At 54.0% G+C, this 22,229-nt stretch overlaps 1 protein-coding gene across 1 annotated transcript in view; it reads right to left on the bottom strand.

The window, feature by feature from the left end:
• PPP1R37 (protein phosphatase 1 regulatory subunit 37) overlaps positions 1-20,724 on the bottom strand; it is a 55,849-nt gene extending 35,125 nt beyond the window's left edge. Inside the window, exon 1 of the mRNA XM_030795808.1 lies at positions 20,163-20,724. Coding sequence (XP_030651668.1) covers positions 20,163-20,364 — 202 coding nt within the window. The 5' untranslated portion in view covers positions 20,365-20,724. The remainder of the gene's footprint in view (positions 1-20,162) is intronic.
• Positions 20,725-22,229: the final 1,505 nt, after the last annotated feature.

Raw genomic sequence — 22,229 nt, 5'->3', positions numbered from 1 at the left:
TCATGTTTCTCTGTGAGGACCCTGCTGGCCGCACATCCCCAGCCCTGCACACTATGGAAGGGGTGTGTAGTTAGGCACTGACTCTTCTCTAAGCTGTCGAGCTGTTGTGACCCCTCCCTCTGCCACAGAGCCCAGCACAGGTAAAGGAATCTTGGACACTCAGGCATTAGGGAAAGTATGAGGCTTTGGGCTCACATGGCCTTAGGGTCCAGGTCCTACTCCAGAAAGTCCTGGATACTGGAATCCATTTCTTCCTCTTGACCCCAACTGCCTCAAGCTCAACAGCACCTGCTTCACCCAGCACCTGCACTGTGTGCCCTGGGCAGGGTCATGCTGGAAACAGTGTCCAAGACAACCCCTAACCCTGGTCTCTGTCCACACAGGAGTCCTAGTCCAGTCGGGAAGGCAGACCCATCCCCAGACAGTGACAAGCCAGAGTAGGTAGAGCTGGGGCAAAGGAAACCCCTAACCCAGACTTGGGGTTGGGGGCGTCCTCAAAGAGGGACCATCTAACACCACTGGCCACTGGAGGGCAGGGACTGAGTCTTGTTTGCATTGCCCCCCAGAACATAACTACACCAGGCACACAGCTGGCACTCCCCTAAGTAGGTGCTGAAGGAAAGACAGCCAGGAAGGAGACTCTTGGAGAACAAGCAGGAGTCAGTCAGGCAAAAGGTGGCGAGAGCCACTTCAGAAAGATTCACATTACCTTGAGAAGCCAAACGTACTCATCAACTATGACCAGCAATTCTGCTCCTAGCTCCAGACTCTATCGAAAGTCTTGCTCATGCCCCAGGTGAAATGTATCAGAAGCTAATCCCACGCCTGTAATCCCAGCACCCCAGGTGAAATGTATCAGAAGGAATCCATGCCTGTAATCCCAGCACTTTGGGAGGCCGAGGAGGGCGGATCACTTGAGGTCAGGAGTTTGAGACCAGCCTGACCAACATGGTGAAACCCTGTCTCTACTAAAAATACAAAAAAGTTAGCCAGGCGTGGTGGCAGGTGCCTATAATCCCAGCTATTCGGGAGGCTGAGGCAGGAGAATCGCCTGAATTCAGGATGCAGAGGTTGTAGTGAGCTGAGATTATGCCACTGCACTCCAGCCTGGATGACAGAGCGAGACTGTCTCAAAAGAAAAAAAAAAAAAGAAAAAAAAGAAAAACCAAGACCCAGGAATTTACTCACAATACCATGTTTATGAAACTCAAAAACAGGCAGAACTAAACACCATGCTTTTCAGCATGCAGACATGGTTAATAAAACTTTTAAAAAGGCCACCTGATGACCCTTTCCCTTTTTACTGAACCTGACACACCTGTCCCTCACCCCCACCCCCATCCCCCTCCCCCCGAAAAAAATAAAAAACACAGAATGACAATGACAACAGTCAGGACAGTGGGCTCCCTCCACCCACCCACAGGCAGAGGTGAGTTAATGGCAATGTTCTCACTCTGAAATTAGGAGGGAGGCTCACGAGTCTTCAACATATTACACTTCAACAACTTACATGTACATTACATACATATTCCATATGCCAAGAAGATAAATGGGCCGGGCAAGGTGGCCCATGCCTGTAATCCCAGTACTTTGGGTGACTGAGGCAGGCGGATCACCTGAGGTCAGGATTTGAGACCAGCCTGGCCAACAAGGCAAAACCCCGTCCCTACTAAAAAAATACAGAAGTTAGCTGGGCATGGTGGTGCGCACTTGTAATCCCAGCTACTCAGGAGGCTGTGGCAGGAGAATCGCTTGAACCCAGGAGTCAGAAGTTGTGGTGAGCCGAGATTGCACCACTGCACTCCAGTCTGGGTGACAGAGTGAGACTGTCTCAATTTAAAAAAGTTAATAATAATAATTAAAAAGCAGAAGGGAGGGAGAAGAGTGTTGCAACAGAGAGAACAGCATGTGCAAAGGCTCAGAGAAGACAGAGCTCTCGGAGCCTTGGGGAACTGAAGATCACTGTCAGGGTCAAATGAAGCACACAGGCAAGACAATCCAGCAGAGGACTCAGCAGAGCTGGGGGCACCAAGGTGCTTGACAAGGGTTTGCTGAGTCATTTAGTGGCTCAGTGCTTCCTAGCACTGCCACCCACCCAAGTCCTCAGTAGGTGACAGGGCCAGGCTCGGAAAAGGGGGCCTCTGAGGAAAGCCCAGCGCTCATTGGGAGACATTCAGTCCTGCCAGAACCAGGCAGGCTATTTCGGGCCACCTGCCTCAGGCTTCTGGTCATGGGTACCAGATGGCCATCTGAATTCAGAGGCTTTGGGAGTGCTTTAGTTTGGAATTTTAGAAACTGTAAGCTGTTTACTGGTCCAGCAAAGGCTCCAGTGATGGAAACCAGGTGCTTGGAATTTCTTACTGCCCACCCTCACCTTCCTCATCCATAACAAGAGGGTAATGCCACCAACCCTCAGAGGTCTGTTTGGGAACTAATGAACATATTTTCATTCATTCATTCATTACGCGACAACCTGGGCTAGGCAGACAGCCGTGAACAAAACAGGGCTGGTCCCTGCCCTCAAGGACTAACTGTGAGGAAGGCAAACAAATCACCCAAAAATTTACCAGTTATAAGAAGAAAATGTATATTATAGGGAAAAACAGAGGGGATACAAATTCAGATTTGGAGGAATAGTTAGAAAAGACCCATAAGAGAAAAGAACATTTCAACTGAGACCTAAAAGATGAGTAAAAGTAAGAAATGTGGCCAGGTGCAATGGCTCATGGCTGTAATCCCAGCACTCTGGGAGGCCAAGGCAGGAGTATCACTTGAGCCCAGGAATTTGAGACTAGCCTGGGCAACACAGGGAAACCCCATCTCTACAAAAAATCCAAAAATTAGCCAGGTGTGGTGGTACGTGCCTGTGGTCCCAGCTACTCAGAAGGCTGAGGCGGGAGGATCACTTGGGCCCAGGAGATCTAGACTGCAGTGAGCCATGACCACGCCACAGCACTGCAACCTGGGAGACAGAGCAAGACTCTGTCTCAACAAAAAAAAAAAAAAAAAAAAGAAAAAGGGAATTCATTAATTCCTTCAAATATTTATTGGTGTCTATTCTATGCCAGGCACTATTCTAGGTGCCAGGCTACACAAGTGAACAAAACAGCCAGACATCCCATCTCAAGAAGCTTACACTGGAGGGGGACAGGAGGCCATAAGCCAACAGGAGCCACACAAAAGTCCAGGCCATCCTTCCAGACAGAGGGAAGAGTCGGTTCTGAGGACCCTCCAACAGGGCAGAGGGGCAGCAGAGCTGAGGCTGCAGATGCAGGTGGGCGACAGATCCTCAGGGCAAAGAACAGTATTCCTAAAGAGTCAGGAAGCTACTGGAAGGAAACAGCACATGACATAGAGGACCCTCATAGAGAGGGTGCTGACGATGTGGTGGCCATGGCTGTGGGAGACTGGAACAGGGAGTCTGGGCTCCTGCTGAAACATGAGGCTCCTGGGACTTGCTGAGCCTCCACAACTGTGGTGGGCTGGATGTGTCCAGGGACCCAGGCAGGGCTGCCCTCGCTTCTGCCATCTTCAGCAAGTGACCAATGACCCCAAGTAGCAGTTTTCTTATCTACAAAAATGTGGGACACCAACAGGTTCACCGGGTCCCTCAGCCTGGTGCTCAGCAAACAGGGCTGGAGTTGTGGTGACAGTGGACCCTCTGTAATCTGCTAACCCTTTTCTCAGGCCGGGCCTCCACTAAAGCACCCTCTCTCCTACACTGCAGGGCCTCCAAGGCCTGGGCTGCCACTGACTCCTCTGCCCTCTCTGAGGGCCCCAGCCCTGTGTTCCTCCATCCCAAGCTGTTCACACTGAGATAGGGCTTTGCTATGATGACTCAGTGAAATAGCAGAAGAGAAAGTGCTTCTTTTTAGTGTCCTGCTCCCCTTTCCCCCACCTTTCCTGCAAGGCAAATGATAAATGAAGACAAATACATCTGCACAATAAAATTACATCTATCTTCAATAGAGGAGTCTTTATAAAAGGTCCCAAAATAAAAACAGGCAAAGGGCATGAAGAACCAATTCCCAGAACCATGTAACATGTTAACAATAAACAGGTTAGGTCGGGCGCAGTGGCTCATGCCTGTAATCCCAGCACTTTGGGAGGCCAAGACAGGAGGATCACTTGAGGCCAGGAGCTTGAGACCATCCTGGGCAACATAGCGAGACCTCATCTCTACAAAAAACAAAAAAGGCCAGGCACGGTGGTTCACGCCTGTCATCCCAGACTTTGGGAGGCCAAGGTGGGTGGATCACCTGAGGTCGGGAGTTCGAGACCAACCTGACCAACATGGAGAAATCCTGTCTCTACAAAACATACAAAATTAGCCGGGCGTGGTGGTGCATGCCTGTAATCCCAGCTACTCGGGAGGCTGTGGCAGGAGAATCGCTTGAACCTGGGAGGCGGAGGTTGTGATAAGCTGAGATCACGCCATTGCACTCCAGCCTGGGCAACAAGAGTGAAAGTCCATTAAAAAAAAAAAAAAAACCACAAAAATACAAAACAAACAAAACCGAAGTTAACTAGTAGTCAAAAGAACGCTCGCTAAAACAAGACACCATCTTAACATCAAGGCACCCACATGCAAATAGTATTCATTCAATCATTAAAAAAAATTCTGGCCAGGCGCAGTGACTCACACCTGCAATTCCAGCACTTTGGGAGGCTGAGGCAGGCAGATCACCTGAGGTCAGGAGTTTGAGACCAGCCTGGCCAACAGTGAAACCCCATCTCTACTAAAAATATGAAAATTGGCCGGGTGCGGTGGCTCACGCCTGTAATCCCTGCACTTTGGGAGGCCGAGGCGGGCGGATCACGAGGTCAGGAGATCGAGACCATCCTGGCTAACACGGTGAAACCCCGTCTCTACTAAAAAATACAAAAAATTAGCTGGGCACGGTGGTGGGCGCCTGTAGTCCCAGCTACTCGGGAGGCTGAGACAGGAGAATGGCATGAACCCGGGAGGCAGAGCTTGCAGTGAGCCGAGATCGCACCACTGCACTCTGGCCTGGGTGAAAGAGCAAGACTCCGTCTCAAAAAAAAAAAAAAAAAAAAAAAATGAAAATTAGCCGGGTGTGGTGGTGCACGCCTACAATCCCAGCTACTCAGGAGGTTGAGGCAGGAGAATGGCTTGAGCCTAGGAGGTGGAGTTTGCAGTCAGCCAAGACCGAGTCACTGCACTCCAGCCTGAGGGACAGATTGAGACCCTGTCTCTGGCCATGGTTTAAACCTCAAAAGCAGAAAAAAAGAGACAGACCCTCTCTCAGAAAAAAATCTAAAGCTACAGTGGTGACTATGACGACAGAACCCTAGCCCTCAACACTCACTGTCCAATGTGGGCACAGCCAGTATCTGAGACTTCCAATGTTCCTTCCCTTTGACCTGGTAAAATCACCTTCTAAGAATTTTTTCTAAGAAGGCTACCCATGTGATGAGCATGAAGATTTATGGACAAGGACGAACATCTCTGCATTATTTATGCAACTGAAAACTGGAAAGGATCTAAATGCTCAGCAATGCGGAAATGGCTAGAATGAATTACAATAGCCCAATGATGTACTTTAAATCATGCTTTCTAAAAAAAAAAACGGAAAAATGAAGTGCAGAAGCAGGATATTCAACTGTATCTACAGTATCCTCACAGCTTTATTTTTATCTAGCTGTGGCTGTGAATCTAGCCAGAGAGAAGAGACGGGAAGGAAATGCACTGGCATTACACACTGAAAACATCCCAGGTGGTGCACATCGCTCAGCTGAGAAGTACTGCATCTGGGATACATGTATATAGAACTCTCACAACTCAATAATGAAGGGACAAACAATTCATTCATTTATTTATTTATTTATTTATTTATTTATTTTTGAGACAGGGTCTCTCTCTGTCACCTAGGCTGGAGTCCAATGGCAAGACCACAGCTCATTGCAGCCTCGACCTCCTGGGCTCAAGCAATCCTCCCACATTAGCCTCCCAGGTAGCTGGGACTAAAGGCATGAGCCACCAAACCTGGCTAATTTTTTACATTTTTTTATAGAGATGGGGTCTCACCATGTTGTCCAGGCTGGTCTCGAACTCCTGGGCTCAAATGATCTGCCCACCTTGGCCTCCCAAAGTGCTGGGATTACAATTGTGAGCCACCGCGCCTAGCCCCCCCTTTTTTTAATAGAGACTGGGTCTTGCTATGTTGCCCAGGCTGGTCTCGAACTCTTCAGCCTCCCAAAGTGCTGGGATTATAGGCATGAATCACTGTGCCAGGCAGGCTCAATTTAAAAATGGGCAAAAGAACTAAAAAGACATTTCTCCAAAGAAGATACACAAGTGTTCGGCAAGCACATAAAAAGATGCTCAACATCGGCTGGGCGCAGTGACTCACGCCTAGTAATCCCAGCACTTTCGGAGGCCAAGGTGGGCAGATCACGAGGTCAGGAGATTGAGACCATCCTGGCTAACATAGTGAAACTCCGTCTCTACTAAAAATACAAAAAATTAGCCGGGCGTGGTGGCGCATGCCTGTAGTCCTAGCTACTCGGGAGCCTGAGGCAGGAGAATCACTTGAACCTGGGAGGCGGAGCTTGCAGTGAGCCGAGATCGCGCCACTGCACTCCAGCCTGGGTGACAGAGCGAGACTCCATCTCAAAAAAAAAAACAGATGCTCAACATCATCAGCCATAAGGAAATGCAAATCAAAAGCACAACGAAGCCTGAGCAACACAGTGCAACCCCATCTCTACAAAACAATTAAAAATAAGAAAATCAGCCAAGCATGGTGGCTTGTGCCTGTGGTTCTAGCTAATCTGGAGGCTGAGGCAAGAGGATCACTTGAGCCTGGGAGGTGGAGGCTGCAGTGAGCTAGGATTGCACTACTGCACTCCAGCCTGGGCGACAGAGCAAGACCTCATCTCAAAACAAATAGGCCAGGCGCGGTGGCTCACGCCTGTAATCCCAGAGCTTTGGGAGGCCGAGGCGGGTGGATCATTTGAGGTCAGGAGTTCGAGATCAGCCCAGCCAACATGGTGAAACCCTGTCTCTACTAAAAATACAAAAAATTTAGCTGGGCATGGTGGCACATGCCTGTAATCCCAGCTACTTGGGAGGCTGAGGCAGAAGAATCGCTTAAACTTGGGAGGCAAAGGTTTCAGTAAGCCAAGATCCTGCCACTGTACTCCAGCCTGGGCAACAAGAGCGAAACTCCGTCTCAAAAAAAAAAAAAAAAAAAGGCTGGGTGCGGTGGCTCACGCTTGTAATCCCAGCACTTTGGGAGGCCGAGGCGGGCGGATCACGAGGTCAGGAGATCGAGACTACGGTGAAACCCCGTCTCTACTAAAAATACAAAATATAAAAAAATTAGCCGGGCGTGGCGGCGGGCGCCTGTAGTCCCAGCTACTCGGAGAGGCTGAGGCAGGAGAATGGCGTGAACCCGGGAGGCGGAGCTTGCAGTGAGCCGAGATTGCGCCACTGCACTCCAGCCTGGGCGACAGAGCGAGACTCTGTCTCAAAAAAAAAAAAAAAAAAAAAAAACAGCTGGAGGGGTGGCCGAGGAGAGCAGCTGGACCCAAGTGCCAGGGTATCCTTGGGTAAGTGCCGCCCCTCTCTGGTTACCCCTCCACCCCTGAGATGAGGAAGGGGCTGGTGCCAGCCCTGGATTCTTTTAACAGTGCTGGAAGGCAGTAAGCACAAGCACCTGGACCTAACAGCTGGTGGGAGGACATTCAGTCAGAGGGCCCCGCCTGCTAGTGCCTGCTCCACCCCAGGACCAGACAGGATCAGGCCACTGTCAGACTTGGACACTCTAAGCTGGGCTCCATGAGGGCGCTGTCCCTGGGCTCTGCCAGTACCAGCCCCAACTCCATTTTAATGGAACAACATTCACTGAACACCTGCTCTGTGCCTGGAGCTGTGCAGGAGACACAGCAGGGACCGAGAAAGCCCTGGCCCTGACCCCCTGGGACTTGTTGTCCAGTGGGGAACGCAGGTCCAGGCACAGCAAGGAAGGCGGCCCTCCAGGGAAACGGAGCACTGACTGCTCATCGTAATCACAGTAGGCAGAACTGGGCCCAGAAGCAAGGATCCCAAGCCGGAGACAGAAGGGGATTGCAGAACACAGGGTGAGAACGGAGTCATGGAGGCTTGGCTGGGTGGCCAGTCGCCCCTGACACCTGTGACATGTGGGTCACAGGGAATGGGGAATTAGGTCACCTGCCACAAAGGTACAAGGCAGATCAATTACCAGAACCTTGCCTGCCACCCCGTGACAGGGAGGAGGCCCTGGGATCCAATCACTCCCTAAATGGTGCAGTGTCCTACATGGAGAGACAGGAAACACTGACACGCAGTAGGGACCCCAGGCACCATCTTGCCGCACAGAGAGGGCAAGCATCCTAGCCTATGACCCCCAGGAAGTCAACAGGCCTGTCTGCTAGTCCTGCACTGTTTGCCAGTCCTGCACTGCCTGTTTGCAAAGACGGGCCTGTTTGCCAGTCCTGCACTGCCATTCCCACCAGGCTAGCGGGGGGGGACACCAGAGGCAGGCTTGGTACTCCCCTCCCTGAAGCTCCTCCTCCTCTCTGCCCACTTCCTTTTCTGGACCAGGGACTATGTGAGGGTAGGGACTGTCTGAGCTGCTCATGGCAAGGACTAAGACCCAGCATTGCATGCCACTTCCTTCTCCACCTGCCATATTGCGCTCCTGCCCAGAGCCAGGCCCAGTGCCACGTGGTCTGGGGCACTGGGGAATACAGTGGCACCAAACCCAACCCACCACTGCCTGGTGATGCTTCCAGTCCGGGGCCGAGAGTCTCGGCAGATAAGCAGATCGCTGGCCACCTGACGGGGAGCCCATTAGGAGGGCCAGGAAGGAAGGGTTTGCTGGCACCTGAAAGATTAGCAAGAACCACCTGTGTGGGTGGGGCCGGCCTTCCAGGACAGGATGTGGGGAGCTGCCTGCATGTTCTAGGACTGAAAGAAGCCATGATGGCTTGAACCCAGCAAGTGCATGGCAAGGTGATCTTGGTCATGGCCGGCGATGGTGGCAGGAGCCAGGTTATACCTGGGCTTCCTAACCTGTTGCAGGGACACTAGATCAGAGGGAAAGGCAGCAGGGAGGTCACAAAGTGTGATGTGAAACAGGAATAGCAAAGTCTGCTTTTTCAAGAATGCTGTGGCTGCTAGGTGGGGAGCGGGTTGGAGAGGGAGCAGGAGAGCCATCGGGAGACCCCTCCACCTGGCATGGCGGGGACAGCAAAGTGGAGGCAAAATAGATGCTGGCTGGCAAGGAATGAAGGAATGAATGCAGGAAAAAAGGACTCAGTGAACGAAATCTTCCTTCCCCACACCCCATGCTCCCTGACTGTCCTGAGCCCCAGTGCCTGGGTTACAAAGGCTTTGCGGCACCCGGCCTGGGTGCTCATAAGCAGCCCCACTTTGCCCGGAGTCCCTAAGGTTCCTGGAGGTGTTCAGTGGTTCCACCCCTCCCAGGAGCCAGATGGACAGGATGCAGCCCTCTGCAGCACTGGTCCAGGGAGGGGAGATGGGCCCAAACAAATAACAACAGAGCGAGGAGGTGCCATGGGAACCCAGACAGAGCTTTGTCCGGGGATTAGAGAAGGCCTTGCCCAGAAGGCAGCGAGGGAGGGGTAACGGGAGTTGGTCAGGTGGTCAGGAAGGGCAGAGGACTAGCGAGGGGCGTGCTGGGCAGAGGCGCCTATGTCTAGGAGGCTGGGCGTTCTTTGGGAAAGGCCTCCCACACCAGGCCCATGGGTGCGGACTTTGTCCTGTAGTTACAGTGGAGCCCTGGGAGCTTTCTGAAACAGGACAGAGGATCAGAACCATTCAAGCTGCCGGGCTAGAACCCAGCTCCTCCTCTACTATCTGTGTGGCCTTGGCACCTCTGTGAGCCTGTTTCCTCCTCCAAGATTAACAATTCGTGTAAAGAGCTTAGCCCTGGTAAGCGCTGCATAAATGGGAGCTTTGAGTACCATCACCTCCATCACCACCACCAGGAGGCATGAACTCTGCAGTCACTTCCTTGCGGCTCGCTTTCACCTTTTGGCAGCCCCACTCTCCCACCCTCCCTCCCTGTTGTCCTGGGGAACCAAGCGAGTTCAGCTGTGACAGTGCTTTGCTTTGCAAAAGGGAAGGCTGCACAGGACGCGAGCAGTTCTCCACTATATCGCTGATGGCAGCTGGTGAGAGCCTCGGAGACCGTGGAGAGAGGGAGGGGTGGGTGTGAAGGTGGCACACGAGTCCGACCCCGGTGGGTCCCAAGCGCCAGCTTGCTAGAGGAGTCCACCCACCTAACCAGGGAACACATTCCCAGCTGGAACCCAACCAGCCCTGAGGGGAGCATCCGACTGCAGGGCTCCCGACCCAGGCTTCCTCGCTGCGAAGGGAGATGGGCGCTGGGCAAGTCACATGAGCTGTGCAGATGTCAGCAGACACTTCCAAACCTCCACCCCCCACCTTGAGGCAACCGCTCAGTGCCAGCTGCTTAGAGGAAGGGAAGGGATGAGAACAACTTCTGAGTGCCTACTGTGTACCTCCATCCACCACCAATTCATCCAGTGTGAGACACTGCGGAGGGCCAGGCACCAGGGAGGGTGCTGGGGACACAGGTGAGCCAAGACAAAGATGGGTCCTGCCTTCATGGACCTTCCTACTTAATGTACAAAACATTGCCAAGCATGATGGATCTCTCGAATTCCTTTTGGCACCCAGCCTCTGAACCACCTTCTTGCAATTAGGAAGCCCCTCCACATCTCCCACCTCCTCTTAGCTGAAACAGCAGACCCCAGCCCAGGAGCCTGACGTGGGCTCAGCCCTGGAGGAGCTGCGGTGGCTATGTAACAGGAGCGGCATCAGCTCCACACTGGATGCAGGGTGTGCTCCTGCTGGCATGGGCCCCAGGCCTAGCTCTCTGGTCTTCCCAGAGAGTCTAAAAACTTTGAAAGAGAGTCCTCATCTGGCAAAATGGCTTCACAAATGGGGAAAGTGGTCCAGGGAGGTCAAGGGACTTGCCCAAGGCCACACAGCCCAAGTGTGGAGGAGCCGAAATCACACTCAGGCAGATGATCCTACCCGCTGGTCATCTGGCCCCACCTGCCTAATCTTTACAGCCCGGGGAGGCAGGAACCAGTCAAGTTCAAGGCAGTGACCACCTCACTCAACTTTCCCATGTCCTCATGAGCGCCTGCAACAGCCAGCTTCTGTTCCAGCTGCCTTCCAAATAGAGGCTAATTTAATCCTCAATCCCCATACAAATGGGGACACTGAGGCAAAGAAGCTGGGTGATTCGCCCAAGGGCAGAGCTGGGACTGGCACCCAGGGGGCTCCCGTGCTGCCTCTCAGCTTACTACCATTTCACAAACATGGAACGAGGCCCGCTGCGGGCTCCAGAGTCTCCTCCTGGAACCCTCGGGCCAGATGTGTTTTAGAATCAGAATTTTCCGGATTTTATAAGACTGATCGGACACCGATATGGCACTAAGCCACCAGAGGGGTCTGGGATGGTCTGTAGAGTTTTCTGGATCTGGGTACTGTGAGACCTGAAGGGACTGTGGAGGTGAAGTCACTGGAGAGGTCACCGGACTTCACAGCCCACACGCCTCCCACAGCCCATGCAGGGGCAGGATGTCCCAAGCAGGCCAAGGACACACTGGCTGGGGGAGCACGAGGGAAGGGACTCAGAGATCCAAGGAGAGAAGGGAAGGGGAATAACAGTCATCTCGGAGGTGCTATGGGAAACAGTGGCATCGGCAAACCTACTGGTGGAGGGAGGGCTCAGAGGAATCTGATGAAGAAGTCAGTGAGGTCAAGTGTCAGCTATTAGCCAATATGAGGCTACGCCAAGCCTACAGCCTCTGGGCTCCTGGCTCACGGCCCCTCCCTGGCCTCCCTGTCTCAGTCTCACCCCATTCATGTCACCCCCACCCAGGGTTCTGTTAAAAACACCCACCCTGCCCCTCCTTTTTTCTTTTGAGACAGGGTCTCGCTCTGTCATATAGGCTGGAGGGCAGTGGTGTAATCGCAGCTCACTAAAGCCTCGACCTCCTGGGCTCAAGTGATCCTCCCACCTCAGCCTCCTGAGTAGCTGGGACTATAGGCACATGCCACCATGCCCGGCTGATTTTTGTATTTTTTGTAGAGACAAGGTCTCGTCATGTTGCCCAGGCTGGTCTTAAACTCCTGGGCTTGAGCGATCTTCCCGCCTGGAGCTCCCAAAGTGCTGGGATGACAGGTGTGGGCCCCCCACGCCCAGCCCAGGCCCCTTCTTAAGCCCTCTGGGGCTCCCTGCTAGCACAGCCCATAAGGCCCCACACAGCAGTCTCTCCTGCCTCCTCCAGCCTCACCTCTGACCCACCTGCCTCTACCTCAACTAAGTCTGGCTTTTTTCTGTTCTTCAGATGTACCAGGCTGGTTCTCTCTGCCTTCCACTCCTGGTGCACTCCTCCCACTGCTCCTCACCTGGCTAACTGCTGGATTTCCTTGTTGACGTCCCTTCTAGAAAGCTGCCTCTGCCCTGCCCTCCTGCACACCCTGTGAACCCTCCCTAATCTGAGTCCTCAGCAGCCTGGTTTGCTGAGAATTCTTTACTGTGTGTCTCCCTCACTTGACTGTGACCCCCACAGAAGCATGGACTGGGCCTGTCTTCTGCCCTGACTCGTAACACGTGGCACGGCCACACCGTGCTGAATGCATGACTGGTTACGGGGTCACCAAGTCACTCACGCAGCAAGAATATATTGAGCGCCTACCACATACCAGACACTGCGTAGCACAGGAAGAACACGTCCCAGAAGCCAAGGGTCAGAACAGCAGGCAATGCTGAGGACAGAGGAGCAGCACAAATCTCCAGGGACTCAAGCTGTCCACGAACCACAATGACCCCCTCCTGCGTGCCCACCAGGCTGGGCCCTTACCCCACCTGTTCCTGTTTCTTATCCCTGCCACAACACCGCAAAGCCAGCACTGTCACCTCCATTTTGTAAACGATTCTGGGTTATAGATGAAGAGACTGTATGGCACGTTGCACCGAATGCGGCCACTTGCCTCCAAGCACTCAGCCACCACACAGGGGTTACTGCGTAGGCTTCGGCGCCAGGCTGGCTGCCTGGATTTGAATCCCAGCTCCACCACTTACCGGCTGTGTGACCTCAGGAAAATTACTTTACCTCTATGGGCCCCATTTCCTCATCTACAAATTGGGGCAAACGGCACCTACCTCCTGGGGTGGCTGTGATATCTAAATACGATAATAGACAAAAGGCACTGACACCAGTGCCTGGTACAGGCACATGGAAGGCAATGACTGGTGACGACTAAGGTCAGCCAGAAGGCAAGAATTTAACCCACCCTGCCCCCATGCCCCACTGCAGCAGGCGGCCTGCCCAGCTTGAATTTCTGCAGTTAGCTTAAGGCAGGCATTTCAATGCTCACCTATTAATTTGCTCCAAAAAAGGCTTTGAGGTCAATGCCAGCCACCCCTGAACTGAGGTCTGAAGGCAGGCTTGGGACTGAGTGATGGATGGCGGAGCAAAGCACACAGACAGCCAAGCGAGGTTGTCAGAACCACCTGGGGAGCCTTTGTAAAAACAGGTTTCTGGCCTCCGTGCTCAGTGACTGCTCCAGCTGCAGCCCGTCCAACACAGGGCATTTGGCCCCACGGTTCTTAATCCTCTTGGAGCCGGATGCCTGTGAAGGTTCGCAGAGCCCCAGTACTCGCTCCCAGAAACACGCGCACACCCACTCCCGCTGACGCACTCAAGGCTGGTTACCCGAGTGCCAGCTGGGGGCCAGCTTCGCATGCTCTTCCGGGAGTCAGAATGGGTGCTAAAGCCTGTCTGTAGGTCCCTGAGGAAGAGCCCTTGTCCTGGCACCATCTGGATTAACTACCACAAAAAAGTTTCCTGTAAATCCCACCATGGGGTGTTTGATTGCAGGAAAACACCCCATTCCTTCGGACATGTGTCCCGTGCCCGAGCCCTCCTGTGTGCTAGACTAGGGTCACAGAGGTGACTCATACACAGTCTTTGCCCTTGAAAGGGGAAATAGATGCAAGCACAGATAATCACAGGCACAAAGAATCAGGCAGCCCAACTGCATGTGCAGGCACAGAGAGCGGCGAGTCACTGGTGCAGAGGACAGGCACCAGCACAATAGCACCACTAACCTGATCGTGCTCCAACAGGGCAGGGGGCTGGGGTGGTGGAGCCCCCCCTCCAGAGGAGACTCAGGCTCAGGGAGGACCTGCAACTTGTCCAAAGTCATCAGCCAATGTAGGCAGAGGCTGGAACTCACATGGCCAGTGTGGAATCTTGGTACCCCTGCTGCCTGTCCTGCTAGTGGGCTGAGACATGCTGATTTAGTTTTAGCTCAGAGAGGTTGGGCAAATTGTCCATGGTCACACAGCTTGGCAGGGACAGAGTCAGGCCTGGAGGTCAGGGACTGCTGGGGCACCCAGCCTGGAGGAGTGGGCCTCCGAGGGAAAGCAGGGACGCTGACGTGGGACACTATAGGGGAAAGAGGAGTACGAACACACAACACAGGCAGGAAACAGAAACGAAATGTTAGGGCTATAGGTGGGGGCAGAGGAGTGGTGATGACAGGAATAACAAGGGAGGCATTTGCGGAGCATTTACTATGGATCAGGCACTGTGTTATCTCACTTAATCCTCCCAATCACCCTATGAGGACATACTTCTGTCAGCTGCATTTTAGACACAGAAAAATCGAGGCAGAGAGAACAATCGCCAAAGTCACGTGGCTGCTCAGTGGCAGGGTCTACTTGCCAACTCCAGCAGCAGGAGGTGGAGCTGGGCCCAGATGGAAATCTGAGCAGATGCATCAAAGCACCCCCCTCGACCCTGTTCCCTACTCCCCAGCAGCTCCACCACGAATGCTAAAGCAAGCCGATTCTCTAACTTAGGGCCTCTTTCCACCACTGTCAGATGCATGTCTACCTGTCCAGCCTGCTTTTAGGACTAAATCTGCAGCACGGGTTTCAATAGCCAACAGTATGGCATTTCCAAGCCCTAGGATCCACGTTTAAGAACACTCTGCCCCCACCGCTCCCGCCGCCCTCCAAAGCTCAGGTGGCCAGAGACGGCAGCATGCTTGGGCCCCCTCACCCTGCCCTGCAGACACCTTGACTTCATGCAAGTAGCTTCCTAGTGGGCAAACCCCCAATGCACACACACTGGAGGACTGATGGTCAGGGAGCAGGGAGTGAGTCACCGGCAGGACTGGAGGAGGGGAGACAAGTCTCCCGGACTGTGGCTGGTGTCATGTGCTCTCATCACAAGTCCCTCTCACACGCCTATCTTTCCAACCCCAGAGTTCAGCTGGGACTGAGGAGACCAGCCGAGCCGCAGGTCATTCCTGCAGTTTGGCCTGATGGGTTCCCTGTGTAAGTCTGGCCTTGGCCTTCAGAAGAGCTGAAGGGTCTGCCACAACATGATGGGGTGCAGTGCAGCCGGCTAGCCCTGCTCCCCATGGGCACCCACGCGCCCAGCCTGGCAGTGCTGCAGCGGCCTCTTTCGCTCACGATTCCCAGCCTGCCTCCTCCCCGAGCTTCCCTGCCCATCTACACACACCTGGCTGTGGCTTGCTGAGGACACCTGCCCCCAGCAGGCTCACCCTATCCTCTGACATCCTGGTGGTCTGCAGGGCAGGGATCACTGGCCCTGTTTTACAGGTGAGGAAACACAATGCTCTGCAAGAACCCGTGCTTGCCAGAGGCCACAGAGCACACTGCTGCCCCGCTGGCATCCCCATGCCAGGCTGCTCGGGCCCCTGACATTCAGCTACATGTCACTCTGCTAGGTGGCTCTCAGACACCACCAGGCCTCAGGCCCACAGGCGCTCATTCAACAACGGAGTGTCCTTGAGGAAAGCGGAGAAGAGGATGGACTTGGCCTCTGCTCTCCCATTCCAGCGCAGGGGAGAGACCACCACCAAGAAAACGAGCACGCAACAGAACATCAGATGGCCACTCCTGTAATGACGAAACAGTAGCCCCAGCAGGCGGAACCCCACTGCGGGAGATGGGAATCCGGAAAGCATGAGCCTGCGCAGGCTCGAGACGCTCCCTCACAATGCCCCTCCTCCAGATCACCTCATCTCCAGGAATCCCCAAACCCTGGGCCCCTGCAGGGCCTGAGGGAGTGCTCACCCTCAGGGAGACACCTCCCACAGCTCCCACCCGGCTGGGCCACCACTCTAGCCCCAGGGCCGAGGCTCTGCTGAAGGAGACCCCTGCACTGGGGCACCCCCAGTGCTGCTTTCTCCTCACCCAGGGGCGCTCCTGGACACCCTGGCCTAGGCAGCGCCCATCTCTAGCACGGCACAACAGCTTCCGGGTAACTGAGTCTCCCCCATTCAGACCCGTCAGCTCTTCTGTCACCCCTTGGCCTTGGGGTCACACCACCCTTCCACTAGGTCCACAGCTCAAATGACACCCCCGTCCCTCCCCACAGCTTATGAGATTGATGCCAACAAATCTCCCACCTCTGTTCCAAGACCAAGCAACCCCTCCCTGCAGTCCCCCAGCCCCAGACCCTCTGGGCCTCTCACTTGGGCCTCCCCTTAGACCCACTTTCTGTACCACGATTCCTCTTCACCCTGGCGAACGCTCCACCTCCCACAGCCCCATGGCCAGCGAACCACTCTACTGTCCTCCCCAGCACGGAGCCTATCCCCTGCTCCTTGCTGTTCCCAGGCGCTTGGGTTTTCTGTCCTGCAAATCCCTTTGTCCAAACTCACCAACTTCACCAATGACCCCTCCCCTGCCCAGGCCCAAGATCATCCAACTCCTCACTGCCAAGCCAACTCCTCAAGCCCTCCTCCCAACCAGGATGGACCAATTCTTCCAGTCCAGTCCATGTCATCACCTCTGCAGCTCAGACGCACGGACTCCTCTGGAGTGTGAGTCCCAACCAGGCCTTACTGCCCCTCTCTCAACCACTGGAATGAGAGACTCCCCCAGCCTGGAGAGTGTTACCCACTCTACCCCTTACCCAGGACAGACCAACCCGCACCCCTCCTCTAAACTCCTCCCAGCCAGGCTCCAACTGCCCCTCTTTTCTTGACAGACAGCCTTCTATTTCTCCAATTCTTTCACTGCCTCTTTAAGACTGCACGTGAAAACAAACAAACAAACAAACAAACAAAAAACAAATCTGCCTGGAGGACAGCTGCTATTTATGTGGCAGAAATTTATGAGGACTATCTTACTTCATCTTCACAACTACCCTATGGTAAAAATTAGCACCTCCATTTACATAGAAAGAAACAGAGGCTTGGGGAGGAAAAGTGGCTCACTGAATGAAAGCCACACCTGTTCTGAGAATCTGCGCATCAGAAACTTTACCCCTCAACGCCCAGTCTGTGCCAGACTCTCTTGCTGCCCTCACTCCTGACCCTTCAGCCCACAAACTGACCATCTTCCCCCTCGCACCTCACTCCAGGCCCACGCATTGACTGCCATCTCTCCCCTCTCCTGGAAGCCTCTGAAGCAGCCACATCCAGGCCCCACCCCATGCATGAACTCCTCCACACCAGCCCAAGATGACCAACACTGTCTTAATAACAATGACTGCCATCAAGAACACTCACCCTAGCAGATTCCTTTCCATATGTGACTTCATCCAGTCCTCTTCTAAATTCCGTGGCAAGAGTATTGCCACCTACTTCACAGACGGGAAGACTGAGGCTCAGGAGTTAGGTAACCAGCCCGAGGTCTCGAAGGATCTGACCTGGAGCCTCCGCTCTTGAGACACCCCGCTCTGCCTCTCCAGGTCTTTCCCCTTCCTGCTCTGGACTAGATACCATGCAATAGCCAGGGGGCATTCTGACTGTGCCCCGGTCCCAAACTAACCACCTATCCCTGGGGCCTAGAGCCCAAGGACTTGGCTGGCTCCCAGTGCCGAAAGTCTTTTTTTTTTTTTTTTTTTTTTAAGACAGGGTCTCTGTTACCCAAGCTGGAATTCAGTGGTGCAATCACAGTTCACTGCACTATCGACTTCCTGGGCTCAAATGATCCTCCCACTTCAGCCTCCTGAGTAGCTGGGACTACAGGTGTGCATCACCACACCTGGCTAATTTTCGTATATTTGTAGAGACACGTTTTCACCTTGTTGCCCAAGCTGGTCTTGAACTCCTGGGCTCAGGTGATCTGCCCACCTTGGCCTGACAAAATGCTGGGGTTACAGGCATGAACCATGGCATCTGGCCCAAAAGTCTTAATTTAACCACTGCCTCTTTAAGAATAACTAGCCAGCCAGGCACCGTGGCTCATGCCGGTAATCCCAGCACTTTGGAAGGCTTAAGTGGGCAGATCACCTGAGGTCAGGAGTTCGAGACCAGCCTGGCCAACATGGTGAAACTCCAACTCTACTAAAAATACATTTTTAGCCAGGTGTGATGACAGGTGCCTGTAATCCCAGATACTCAGGAGGCTGAGGCAGGATAATTGGCCTTGGCGACAGAGGGAGACTCCATCTAAAAAATAATAATAAGTAGCCAAACTGTCATTCATGATGGACTTCCTTGTGTGTTCAGTTTCCAGTTACCATGTTTCCCACCCTCACATCAAAGCCACAAATTCCTCCAGTGTCCACAGACGGGCAACAGTTTCTCCCCTTGCCCAGGGCTGGCAGATCAGCTTCTACAGAACCACGGCCAGTCTGATCCCTCATTTCATGTGCTCCACCCCAGGAGGACTGAGACTTCTCCAGCACAAAATGGACTCAACACTGCCCTGCATGTCCCAAGCGACTTTCCACCTTCCCAGCCCTATGGCTCCAACACACTCCTTTCAGCTCCAACACTGACCTGACCCTCTCCAGTGGGCTGGCCCTCTCTCCCAACACTTCAAGTCGCCAAACTTCTTCAGTTCTCTCACCTGCTACTGGCCAGCAACTCCAATTCCTGACTTGATAACATCCCCCAATTCTTTTTTTTTTTTTTTCTTTGAGCTGGAGTTTTGCTCTTGGCACCCAGGCTGGAGTACAATGTCGTGATCTTAGCTCACTGCACCTCCACCTCCCGGGTTCAAGCGATTCTCCCTGCCTCAGCCTCTTGAGTAGATGGGATTACAGGCGTGCACCACCACGCCCGGCCAATTTTTGTATTTTTAGTAGAGACGGGGTTTCCCCATGTTGGCCAGGCTGGTTTTAAACTCCTGACCTCAGGTGATCCACCCACCTCGGCCTCCCAAAGTGCTGGGATTACACGCATGAGCCAATGCACCCGGCCATCCCCCAATTCTTTCTCAGGAAGGAACAAGAGGACCCTTCCGTAGACATGTCCCAAACATCCTCTGCTCCTGAATGACTGACAACCTTCCCTCTGCTTCTCTTTTTTTTGGAGGAGGAGGCGGCGGTAGACGTTGGCTTTTCTTTTTAATACCACATTGCAGCCGCGGGCGGTGGCTCACGCCTGTAATCCCAACACTCTGGGAGGCCAAAGAGGGAGGACAGCTTGAACTCAGAAGTTCGAGACCAGCCGGGGCAATGTAGTGAGACCTTGTCTCAATAAAAAAGAAAACATAAAAACCACACTGCCTCTGACTCCCTCACCCAACCACAAATTCACCACCACCTCTGCTCCTCTTCTGGGACCTTACCTTGACTCCTTTTTACCAAGTCCTCTATAGCTACAGTCCAAGTTTATATTCTCCCTCTTTCCAGCCAAGAAAGTGGCCAACACGACCACTCCTTGCCCCGAAGCTTGCAGACCAGCAACTTAACCTCTTTTTACCCCCATAGACCCATCAAACTCTTTCAACTGCCCTTTCACGGCCAGTGTTGACCCGCTCCTCCTCCCGACTGCTCCTTCTCTTCTTCTCTGGTGGAACTACGAACGCAAAGGCTGCCACACTCTACATCTGACAAACCACCAAACTTTAATTGCTCATCGTTTTAAACCCTAAAACGATCACCACCTTTGTCTCGGGTGGGTGGGGTGCGGCAGAAACCAGATACTTTTCACCTTCCCAACTCCAAAGCCACCCCCTCTCTAACAGACTCCGGTTCTAAACTGACGACTGTCCCTTTATTCACCATTAGGTGCAATCTATTGAACGCCACCTCGAGCCGGGCCCTGCACCGATCCCTCCCGACTCCCGGGTCCCCCTCGAGCCCGCCCCCGCTTCACCCGCGGTAGCTACCATGTCTCCAGGGGTCTTTGGGCTCCACTGCTCCAGACACGATATCCTCGTCGGAAGGGAATGTGACGCGCTTGGCTGCAGCCTTGAGGCGCCCATCGGCGGGGGGCGATGCGGGGCTGGGAGACCCGGCCTCAGCGGGGGCCTCTTCAGCGTCGCCGTCCGCGCCCGGCACGGGCGGCGCCTCCTGCGGCGGGATCTCCATAGCCGCCGCCGCCTCCTCACGGGGGCCCCGGGGACATGCCCCGGGCCCCGGATTTGTCTCTCCGGGCCCGCCCGCCGTCCCGGGGCATGGGCTCCGCCGCCGCTTCAGGCGCCGCCTCCGTCCGCTCTCCTAGTGGTCGTAGTCGTCGCCGCCGGGAGCCCAAGCGCGCCTCCGCCGAGCCCCGCGCGCGCCTGCCCGTTCGTAGTCACACTTTCGCTCGAGGCTGGCGAGCCCGCCGCTTACTACAAGGAGCAGAAAATCGATTTCAGCGACTTGCAGGTAGAGTTGCCCCGCGGGTGACATGAAGAGAGAAACAAAGGGCAGGAAGGGCCACGGAAAAAAGAAACGTGAGCAGCGAATCTGCAGAGCCGGAACTGCAGACTATGAGGGGCGGGGCGAGGTAGACGCCGTCTCTAATAGCAGCGCGCAAGCGCGAAGCTGAGCCCACGCCTCCCCGCCGGAGTCCAGATAACGAATATTCAGCTCCCGCACATTCGTCAAGAGCCCAGGGAATGGAGTGCATAGAACTGAGAACACCTGGAGGGGGGCGGTGGCTCACGCCTATAATCCCAGCGCTTTGGAAGGCTGAGGCAGGAAGATCGCTTGAGTCCAGGAGTTCGAGACCAGCCTGGGCAACATAGCAAGGCCCCGTCTCTACAAAAAATTTTAAAATTAGCAGGGTCTGGTTACGGGAGCCTGTAGTTCCAGCTACCTGGGAGGTGGGAAGATCACTTGAGCCTGGTAGGTTGAGGCTGCACTGAGCTATGATCGCGCCCCTGCACTCCGACCTGGTAGACATAGCGAGACCCCGTCTCAGTGAAAGGAAAGAAATGGGCCGGGCGCGGTGGCTCACGCCTGTAATCCCATCACTTTGGGAGGCTTACACGTGCAGATCATGAGGTTAGGAGATTGAGATCATCCTGGCTAACACGGTGAAACCCCTTCTCTACTAAAAATACAAAAAATTAGCCGGGCGTGGTGGCGGGCGCCTGTAGTCCCAGCTACTCGGCAGCCTGAGGCAGGAGAATGGCGTGAACCTGGGAGGCGGAGCTTGCAGTGAGCCGAGATCGTGCCACTGCACTCCAGTCTGGGCGACAGATCAAGACTCCGTCCCCCCCCCCCCCCCAAAAAAGAAAGAAATGAAAACATTGAGGCTAGACTAACTGATGAAGAGTGGTAACGGCATGAAGAAGTCGAAAAGAAAGGCGGATAGGAGCTGCATTCAGTATATGAGTGCAGTTGATGGATGCTGACAGAGAGGGATCCTCTGGAGACGAAGCCTCGGCCCCTTCGCTAGTCTCTAGTCTTCCATTTGCTCGCTGCAGTTACATCAACAGCTCTCTGTATCGGGGTAGAGTTGCATAAAATACAACTTAAATTACAATGCTAAAATAAATATGAGCCCATGAGCGGTATCATAGGCCTGATTTTAAAAAACAAAACCTAGGAGAAGGTAGAAATTCCAAAGGCGAGAGACGAATCTGCCAACCTAAATCCTGGGTGACAACGCTTGTGGGTCACCGAGGCAAGAAAGAACCAGCACGAGCTCAAGCCACACCCCTAGGCTCAGACCCAACGCTTGACATTCGCCGCCGCACTTTCGCCACGCTTCCGAAGCTCACCCGGCAAACTAAAGGAGGCGGGGCTGAAACCATAAAAGGGAACTGGGGCGGAGCGAGCCGCGTCGTCGCCAAGGCAACTCGAGAGCTAGGTCCGGGCCTCTGCGGAGCCGGCGTTGAGAACGGACTGATGGCCGCTGAGGCTGCTGCTGGCGCGGTTCATCATCGGCCGCCGCACTTTCGCGACTGAGAAGAAACGACACTCATCTTTACTTAATGGAAGGGTTCGCTTACATCCTGAACTTA

The sequence above is a fragment of the Nomascus leucogenys genome, chromosome 17 (genome assembly GCF_006542625.1).
Source record: "Nomascus leucogenys isolate Asia chromosome 17, Asia_NLE_v1, whole genome shotgun sequence".
Lineage (NCBI taxonomy): Eukaryota > Metazoa > Chordata > Mammalia > Primates > Hylobatidae > Nomascus > Nomascus leucogenys.
This window is presented reverse-complemented; position numbering and strand designations above follow the sequence as displayed.